The sequence below is a fragment of the Octodon degus genome, unplaced genomic scaffold, assembly GCF_000260255.1.
Source record: "Octodon degus isolate 3935 unplaced genomic scaffold, OctDeg1.0 scaffold00192, whole genome shotgun sequence".
NCBI lineage: Eukaryota > Metazoa > Chordata > Mammalia > Rodentia > Octodontidae > Octodon > Octodon degus.
The window spans coordinates 1,074,228-1,084,181 of NW_004524768.1; the positions used below are offsets into that span (position 1 = coordinate 1,074,228).

General features: G+C 45.2%; 1 protein-coding gene across 1 annotated transcript in view; it reads right to left on the bottom strand.

Moving 5' to 3' along the window:
• The window catches only part of Shc3 (SHC adaptor protein 3), a 168,995-nt gene that overhangs the window by 58,038 nt on the left and 101,003 nt on the right, over positions 1-9,954 (bottom strand). Inside the window, exons 4-5 of the mRNA XM_004644090.2 lie at positions 4,508-4,571; positions 1,648-1,767 (exon numbers count right to left, since the gene is read on the bottom strand). Of these exons, the coding sequence (XP_004644147.2) occupies positions 1,648-1,767; positions 4,508-4,571 (184 nt within the window). The remainder of the gene's footprint in view (positions 1-1,647; positions 1,768-4,507; positions 4,572-9,954) is intronic.

The window sequence follows — 9,954 nt, forward strand, 5'->3', positions numbered from 1 at the left end:
CCCTTCACATAATTGCAAAAGGCAGTAAGAAAATGAGAGCTAACAGGTTCTGATGTGTAACGTGTACTTCTGCACTGAGGGTTTCACCGCCGTCCTCCTCCTTGGAAGCAGACAGAGTGCAGCGGTGCTGTCTCTCTGCTCTCTGGAGAGAGAAGGTCGTGGCTCCCCAGACCATTTCCTCTTTACTACTGTCTGGACACAAAGTCAGCAGAATGAAGAGCCAGAACCTCGCACTTTGCCTCTGTCCAACCTGGCCCAGACAGGGCCTTTGTCACAGGAGCCAGCAGCCACTGGGCTCCTATGTCCCAGGACTCAGGCCCACCCACCTAATTCAAGGGTTGGAAAAGGCAAGCTGGACACACCAAGCCAGAGCCCTGTCCCAGCAGGGTGCAGGCTCACCATCCTGGCATCATCCTTACTGTGTTTCTCTTTTATTGAGGTTGGAAATGAGAAGGAGGTATTTGGGGTCAAAACCCCATAGGATTAAGGGCTTCAGTCCCAGGGCTCCATGGCCTATGTAACCATGTGGCCCACAGGTGACCACAGAGCGGCGGAAGGTGCCTGTCCTCATGTGCAGTGGGCATGGTTTGGAGAAGGGCTCAGCTGCCAGGCCTTCTTATCCAAAGTCTCAAGGATAAGAACTACAAGAGCTAAGGGACCAAGTAGGGATTCCCAGGGTAGAAGAACAGAACAGGAAGTGGTGGTCAGTTATGTCTAAAGGTTAGGTATTACTTCAGATTTCTACACTGGGTCTAGAATTTATTTCTACCTCTTGGGCAGGAGGTGAAGGAATAAGAAGCTGGGGCTGCTGCTTGCTTCCCCGGGGCTACAGGTGTTCATAAATAGAAACGCGTACAGCACCGTGAAGGAAACTGAGTCTCCCTGTTACACAGTCAGTGTCAGGGCATGTGTCACACAGAAGTTATATGATTTGCACCATCTTCCTCTTTCATTGCCAGCGCTTAAGGCTGGGTCTGGGAAGAGCTGGAAGTTGACTCCTGATCCCTCTTTATATTGCTCAAACATTTTCACCTCCTTTGTCTCTCTTGACCTTCAGAACTCTCCTGCTGGTAGGAAGGACAGTGACTCACATACCCATTTTTCCAGGTGAAGAAACTAATGCTAGAGGGATCCTAGAAAGACAGACTCTGCATGGGAACACAACCCTCCTACATGGAATTAGCTCTAAGAAACATGGCGGTGCCGCCTTGCTCCACTCAGAACTCATTCCAGTCTGCCTATGCCATAGATGTACCACACCACATGGACCCCACAACATTACAAACTGGACAGTCCTCCAACATGATGACCCTCCAAGTGGAAAGGCCACTGTCAGGAGACCATGCCTTCCCATCCATTTGAAATGTGATAAAAGAAAAATGTGGCCTAAAACACCAGTAAAATGTGGTTATAAAAGGGCAAAGACATGAAGAGAAGACATTTATGCATTCATTGCCTTTTCCTTCATGCAAGCTAGCCAACAGTTGGACTCATTATCCTCCCCCAAAAGGTAACGTATAGCAGAATTAAAGACAACTGATCTCATCTGTCATTTTGTAATTAATCTTTCAAAATGGCTAACGTTCCTAAAACAGTCAAGATTTGGCAAAACACACACTCCCTGGGTCCCATGAAGCGAGCACACACCTGTTTGGAATCAGGCGTTCGCAGGTTCAGGCTGGCGGTGGAGATGGTCAGAGAGATGCTCATCCCTGCAAACTGGAGGTTGCTCTTTCCCAGGATGCTGGACAGCATTTTACTTGGAGGCTGCAGAATCAACAGCATTATTTTAGTCTTAGCTTTTTTTTTTTTTTTTCTTATGAAAACCTCAGAGCCAGGGCCTCCAGTAAATAAAATATGTTGTTCTCATCTAAACAGGTGGACCCATGGACATTGGCTTCAAGCCCTGACACAGGATGACAACATTGAAGAGAATGTGCTGGGAAGGTGGAGCTAATGCTCAGATGTTCGCTCTAGATCAGGCGCCATCTAAACTGTAAAAGATCTAATATGCAAATGCCAAAGGGAGGGCTCTGGAGAGCAGAGATGTCATTTCTCACAGCTACTTCTGCCTGTTCAGGGACATCTCACAGGGGTCTTTGAGGTGCAAACCCAGGTAAAGTACCACAAATCAGGGATAGCACAGCTCTGTGCACTCAGAAAGTGGCTTCAGCCAACCAAGGACTACCTCTCAGGGAAGATTGAGGGACACCAGCAATCTCAGAGGGATATGACCATGCTCAGGGATGAAGGGAGGGGCCACAAACCTTTGCACAAACAGCTTTCTGGTCAAGGCCCTCAGACACTGTCCAGTTAGAATCAGTGGCCTGGAGCCAGCACAGGACAACAGACCCAGGCCAGCTGTAACTCAGGTCTCCATCATGTATATGAAAGGTCCTTCATCCCAGAATTCAAACGCTGCCTTTTCTAGCCTGGTGCCTTCTCCCTGGGTAAGCACAGCCAACCTTCATCTCTCTGTCCTTTCAGACCAACCTATTCTTTCAATTTGGATTAAAACACCCTCTTTCAAGATGCCAATTAATTCCTAACCAGACATGTACTGTTTCAAACTCCTGAGAAAGAAAATGAAGTCACTAAGACTAAAGCTTTCCAAAGTGAAGTTGGGAGACTGCACAGTTTGCACTTCACCTGCTGAAGGTCCAGAAGGTTCCAGCACACTCAGAGAAGCCAGCAAAATCAAAGTCCCTCCACCAACCCCTTTTTTATCTCTGTCAGGGGTACCCTAATTAACCAATCAGTCAGAATGGGTTTTCCATTTAGTGTTTCTGCCCAGCCAATAAACTGCCTCCAAAAACAACATTTTATGGAAATCACCTATGAAGAACTCCTGCCTGTGCTTGCCTTAGGGGACCATTCGGGCTGCCCTGATTCAGTGTATATTGGAATTGGAACACTTTACTTCCCAGATAAAAGCTATTTCCTTTCATCTCTGCCAATCTTATTTTTAGTTAACACTGCTGAAAGAGTTCTTCAAAATTAGAGATGCACTGAGATTCAGGTCAAGTACACCTGAGGAGAAGCCCAGAAATCAGTGCTGCTCCCCCTCCTCCTACCATGAGGACCATGAAAATACCCCGACTCATTAGTACCACTAGATGGTCAGAGATGAGGTTCCCCGATGCCTGCCTTGCTCCTGTGTCTAAGCTTCTGGAGTTCTGCTTGGTCCTCAATAGCTCCAGGAAAGTGGCCCGAGTGCAGGCTTGGCACACCTGCGTGGCCATCCACAGTTGTCTGCCTGATACTTATTTGCCCTGTGCACCCACGAACGTCCCCCAGCTCTGAAAACAGATGTGACCTGGAGCCCATGGAATAACACAGCCAAGCGAGAATGGTCCAGAATCCAAAAGGACTGTCCCTAGGGTAGTTACACAGCTCACCAAGGTATACTTTCCCCACAATTTCATCTTGGCATAGGAAAATCATGATTGTGGGTTTTGAAAGTATGTATGTGTTCATTAAACACTTAACTGAAAAGAGTTTTCCTGTGACTTCTCTTAGTTTCAAATTTTTTTCCTTTGGGTCCAACCATATTCAAGATTCCACTCAACCTTCGGGACAGGCGGTCAAGCTTGGCCTCAGCTCCTCTCCGTCAAACTTCAGCTTCTCCTCTCTACACCTCAGCTTTCGTCACCTGAAACACCAGAAGCTCCAGTGGTGTGGAAGGCTGGTTTGTGCTGGCTAATGAGAGCCAGCTATTGAAGTTTTAGGAACCACTTGAGTTGGCCATTAAACATAGCTCCTATTAAAAATTAATTTATACTAACTCCTAATTAGATTATGTTTTTAAAAACACAATAAATACTCAATGCTCCTCCAATTCTAATGGGTTTTGCTACATTAACTACTGACTATACCTTTTGAATATCTGCTAAGCCTCCATGGAGGGAACATTGTCTAAAGGTGTCTGGTCCCAGGAACATCATATTGGAAGACTGCAGTCTACCTCAACACACTAGTGGATCTAACTCAAGGAGCTGTTACAAGTCAGTAAGTTAATGTAAGTACTTAAAGGATAGCCTGGCTGGAAGCTGGCTGTTGCCAATGTCTTTAAGCCACTGTGGGGGCTGGGGAGATAGCTGGCCACATTCAATCCCCAGTACCATATGCTATGCCAGCCCCATGCCGAGCTGGCCACTGAAACCACGTGTGGTGGTACACACCTGTAATCCCAGACCTAGGGAGGCTGAGACAGGAGAATCACTGTCAGATTGAGCTGCATAGCGAGACCCTGTACCAAATAAATAAATTTATAAGCTTTAAAAAATATTTTAAGACACAGTGGATGACCAGAGTATCTGTTGTTGGTCAGCCGTGGCAGCTCACTGCCCTGACCACATGGGGATGTGTGAGCTCAGCCTCTTAGCTCTTAGAAAGGAGGAGGAGCAGGCCCTGGAGAGAGGACTGGGACACTGGTGTGGTGCAAGAACAGTGATGGGAGAAAGGAAGCAAAGAAGTTGACCCAGACCCACAGCATGAGGAGCTATACCTTTCTCTTCTTGAGGGCTCCTCTGGCACCGGGTACCGCTTCGCAAACACGGCTGATGGCTTCCCTTGGGAGGACAGAAAAAGATCCATTTACCATGCGCCAGGCAGGATTGTATAATCCACCTACTGCCCCTTCAAACATCCCGAGGAAATAACTACCTGCTTATTTCAGCACAGAAGATAGAACTGTCAAATGGGGAGGTATCCAGCCCTCCTGCAAAAAGTAAAACTCAACAAAACACAAATGGGGCATCTTAAACCACTAACTGGCCATATTCCATACTCCAGCTCTCTACTGTAGTGGCTACATAATTGTATGGTGATCCATACTACTCTTTCCTTCCTTCCTCCTTTTCTTTCTTTCTTTCTTTCTTTCTTTCTTTCTTTCTTTCTTTCTTCCTTCCTTCCTTCTTTCTTTCTTTCTTTCTTTCTTTCTTTCTTTCCTTCCTTCCTTCCTCCTTTCCTTCCTTCCTTCCTTCCTTCCTTCCTTCCTTCCTTCCTTCCATCAGGTAAGACTCTAGTTTTTAAAATCAGCACCCCAGAATGTACTCTTCTAAATTTTATCTCCATTTCTGTGGTTATAGTGCTGGGAGAAAACCCAACCAGCCACTACTATTATCAAGATCCTTCTCAAGTGACTTAGAGATTAAAAGAAATCTGATCTTCTGAGCTTGAGGCCTGGCTTCTGCAGCTTCAAATACAGATAGCCCCCAACTAATGATGATTCAACTTATTTTCCAACTTCACAAGGACATAAAAATAATCTGCACTCAGTAGAAAGCTTTCTGTTTTAGAAAATAATTTATTTTATTTCTGACAATAGACATTAACTGTCCATATAAATTGGGTTCCGTGTGATATTTCAACACATGCGCGCGGTGCACACTGACCAAATCTAGCCCCCCCTGAACCGCTTCTCAGCCTGCAGTGAGCACCATTCTCCTTGCAGGTCTCAGGTTATTCTTGCTAATTGGGGAGGTCAGGAAGGACTCATCTGAAAGTGCAGCTTATGTCACCTAACGTGATGTCTTCCCGCTTCATCCCGTCCTTGTTGTGTCAGGACGCCAGGCAGTGGCGTAGGCACAGGCTCCGTCAGCGTGGCGATCACAGTGCGAGCATCCCGCGCTCTTGAGTGAGCTGTGTCTCCAGCCAGTGTGATCCACAGGTCCGGTGTGTCCACTGCATTTTTATTTATAGGATTTTCAGCTGATCTTGTGTCTCTAGATCAAGGCAGCCATAGGGCTGGCCGGATAGCTCAGCAGACTAAAGCACCCGCTTAAGCAGAGCATGGCAGCTGGAGTTCGATCCCCGGCCCGTGGTGCCAGTCCCACCTCTGGGACATGCTGGAAAGGCGATTGAGATTGGGCGTGGTGGTGTGCACCTGTGATCCCAGCACTTGGGCGGCTGAAAATGGGGATTCCTACGAGTCCGATCTATGTAGTAAGACCTTGTAGACCTTGTCCTAAATACAGGAGGGAAAGAAAAGAGCAGCTGTGGTATGAAACCAAGAGGAATTAGAGGAGAGGCACCCCATGGTAGACAAATGAGCCTGAGTAGGTGCATGGACGGTCACCAGTCAAGGAGTCAACAGTGTCCTCAGTGGCAAAGGACACTGACATGGACCAGAGGAGCCTCACATGAGGGGCTGACCAGAGGCAGGCAGGAGGACAGGGAGAGTGGGGCATCAAGACAAAAGGCCGGGGTGGAGTGCACACCTATAATCTCAGCACTCTGGAGGCTGAAGCAGGAGGATCATTGAAAGCTTAAGGCCAATGTGGCTACAAAGTGAGCTCAAGGCCAGTCTGAACTGCATAGCAAGACCCTGTCTCAGGGCTGTCCAGATAGCTCCATGGACTAAAGCACCCAGGGGCTGGGGTTCATCCCCCACATGCTGTGCCAGCCCCACCCTCTGGGTGCACTGAGTAGGCGATTAAGACTGGGCGTGATGGCTCACACCTATAATCCCAGCGCTTGGGAGGCTGAAAACAGGAGGATCACTATGAGTCCGATCTGCGTAGTGAGACCCTGTAGACTCTGTCCTAAATACACAAAAAACAAAAGATCCCTTCTCAAGAAGACAAAGGCAGGGAGCAGACTAGAAAAAAGACTGCTGAGGTGCAAATGCAGGTGGTGGAAGGCCACAGTGATGGCAACAGGAAGGGGACACTTGAAAACGCATGCACCACCACTGTGACTCAGCTCAGGTAGGAAATAACAGAGGAGCTGAAGGAAAGTGGCTTCAGAGAGACAGATTTCTCTGCTGTTACATAGAAAGAAACTATTATAGGAACATAGAAAAAGAAACTTCTTTCTCTTTGGAGAAACACTGAGTGGAACAGAAGATAATTGGTCCTTGGAAATGATCCACAAATTTTCCAAACTGAATACTTTTTGCAATTAATTTCTATCATCTGAAAAATAACCATGGTCATGACAGAGTGCTTTTAGAAGAACTATGTCCTTGTCAAATTAGACAAGAGACTTCTGAAATAAGCTTCACATTTCAATGCACTTATAGAAAGTACAAAGGAAAGTATTTTTCTAAAAGTTCAGATGCCAGGAAAACTGTAGACTGAATCATCATGACTTGAGAAAGAGTAGTGGGAAGCAAATGTTTTTGATGTTTAGGGTTGTACTTGCTTGTTTTATAATAATACTCTAACTGTGCTTCTATCCAAGTGGTCAAATATCCAGCACCCACAGTAGTCAAAAAGTAAATTCTTCATTTACTTTCAGAAGAAAAAAAATCATGTTGTCTCTTCATAGAACTTTATATACTCCACTATCTGTATTTTATGTTTAATTTTTTAAAGTAGCTTAGCAAATCTAAGCACTGTGCTTACTAAACTAAATGATATTAAATTAAATGAATTTAGCCAAGCAACTAAATCTTAGCAAGCTAGAAAATGCTGTATGCGGAGTGTCTCCCCCAAGTCATTCCTTAAACATGACATCTTCTGACATCTTCAAACTTCTCCCACCCACCAATAAGGAACAAAACAGAAAGGAAATCAATCTGAGCAACAGTGTCCCCAAAGAACACAAAGTAGTGAACCCCCTGCTGCTTCCTATGCACTGCTTCAGGGAAAGTGAAGAGCAAGGACCCGAGATTTGGGAAGAGACTGGGGACACCAAGCTCTTCCACCCAACCAGTCCTCCCTCTGAGTGCCACGCAGGGCCCGTGGTACAGTCAGCAATCGATCTTTTGTCCCTGATACATGGAAATAGAAGAAGTTCCTCAGAGCTCCTGCAGTCAAGAAAAGTCCTAAGGATCCCCCCGAGCCTTTAGAATCCCAGAGGTTTTCAAATCAAGCTGCTTTTCAGAAAGATGTTCTGCCTTCATAATTGGCATCAATTTATTTCTAATGTTCATGTGCTAATAGGCGTGCGTGAGAGCGAATCCTCATTTCAACCCAGCTGATGGTGCCTATTTCTGTTTGAAACAGAAATGTGATACCACTATTAAAACTGCAGTATTTAGATGCCTGAAATTAGTTACTTAACTCCAAAGTCTAATTTTAAGTGTGAATATTCTCAGTTTCCTTCCTTGCTGTTTAAGCTCAGTGCATTTGAGAGAGAAGTTCTGTTTCAGTGTGTTCATTTAGCAGTGATTATTTAGCTTTGTGTGATTCTACTTAATCCCCCTTTGAGTCCCAGGTACCAATTTTGCCCTGTTTTTAATAATAAAGCTTTTTCTATACGCTCTGTTCAGGACGGCCCTGTTTCAGCAAGCCAAATCCTGACCTCAGAGCTCAGCCCAAATGAAAATGCAGCATTTGGCAATCTCTGTGGTCATCTGAAAGGCATGGAGCCAGCCCTGCCAGAAACGCTAACCTTCACTGTCATAATTCTATCATCTTCCCCAATTCAGGCTCAAACTCTCATCACTAGAGCCAGTGCCTTGTACGCTGATAGGTTTTCTCTAAAATAGGGAGCTTTTGAAATTGTGTAGACCATCCATCTCTCTGCTCATCCACTTCATGGTTGCCCCCTCCAACATGCACACAATAAAAAGTACAGAATAGAACACACAATTAAAAGATAGGACCAAAGCTGGATATGCCAGTAGATGCCTACAATTCCAGCACTCTGTCAGAGGATGGGAAGTTTGAGGCCAGAATGGGCAACTTGGTGAGAAATTCCCTCAAAATAAAAAATAAATTTAATTTTAAAAAGTATTAGGCTGTGTAGCTCAGTGCCAAAGTCCTGGGTTAAATTCCCAGTGCCACAAAAAGAAAAAGAAGAAAAAAACAGAATGAAGCAATGAAAATGGACCATGGAATAGGAAGGTAATTTCTGCCCTGTTGGCTTTAAATTCTAGTAGAACAGAAGAAACAAACAAGTGCCTATAACAGCAAACCGAGATCAATGTTTTTAAAAAGGAGTCATCTGTGCGGTATGTGTGCAAAAATACATCAGGAGGGAAAGAGTCCCCCAAAGATGGCATCTGGGCTAGTGGGTACCTATCCAAGAGAAAAGTAAGCTAAGTTCCTATCTCATGTCTTCAATGCAAATCAATTCTAGAGACTGCAAAGTGAATTTGTTTGTAAAATACTATAACAGTCCTAAAAGAAAACTGGGATTTATTTCTAATTATCTTTGATTGGAAGGATGTCACCAAAACCAGAAACCATAGAAGAAAATATTAACACACGAATGCCATAAAAATAAAAATTTAGGCATAAGAGAATAGCACGATGACATTGCAGTCAAAGAGAGGAACGTCTTCGGGAAATAGCAAAAACCAAACAGAAAGTTAAACAAAGATGGGGGCAAAGTATTCACAGGTAGGGAAACACGTAGTTCTTGGGAATAGGAAAAGATTCCTTAAAGTAACAGGAACACAAATCAAAGCATATGTACAGAAATTCCAGTTTAGTAGCCAAGGCCAATACTGTGCAGGGACAAAGGTGCTTCTGCACAGTGAGCATGGCGGGGTAACCACAGTTCCCCAAAACCCATGCTGTAGCTCATGTAGACCTGGAAGAGAGGAGCCGGCAGGCTCCAGACAGAGAGTGATACAAGTCGCCCTGGTTTGATTGCTGCGCTCTGCTAACAGGTGCTGAAATGGCCCGGTGTGCCATGTTGACAGTACAATCAGTGCACTATAATAAGAAATTAAATTAAAAAAACATTTAAAATACCACCTTGCTTCTGTGTTGTGATGTTACACTATGAAATCCTACTTGTTTTGTTTTGTTTTGTTTTGTTTTTGTGGCCCAGCCCACCCTGGGAGCGGGGCTGGTGAGGCATGTGGTGCCTTGGATGGAACTGCAGTCCCTGCATTTGCCTGAGTTTGTCTAAGCAGGCCCTTCAGATCACTTCGGTCTCTCACTGGCCTCTCCTACTTGGTTTTTAATCTACTTTCGAAAGGAAGAAAGGCAGAAAGGAAGAGAGGAAGAGAGAGAGAGAGAGAGAGAGAGAGAGAGAGAGAGAGAGAGAGAGAGA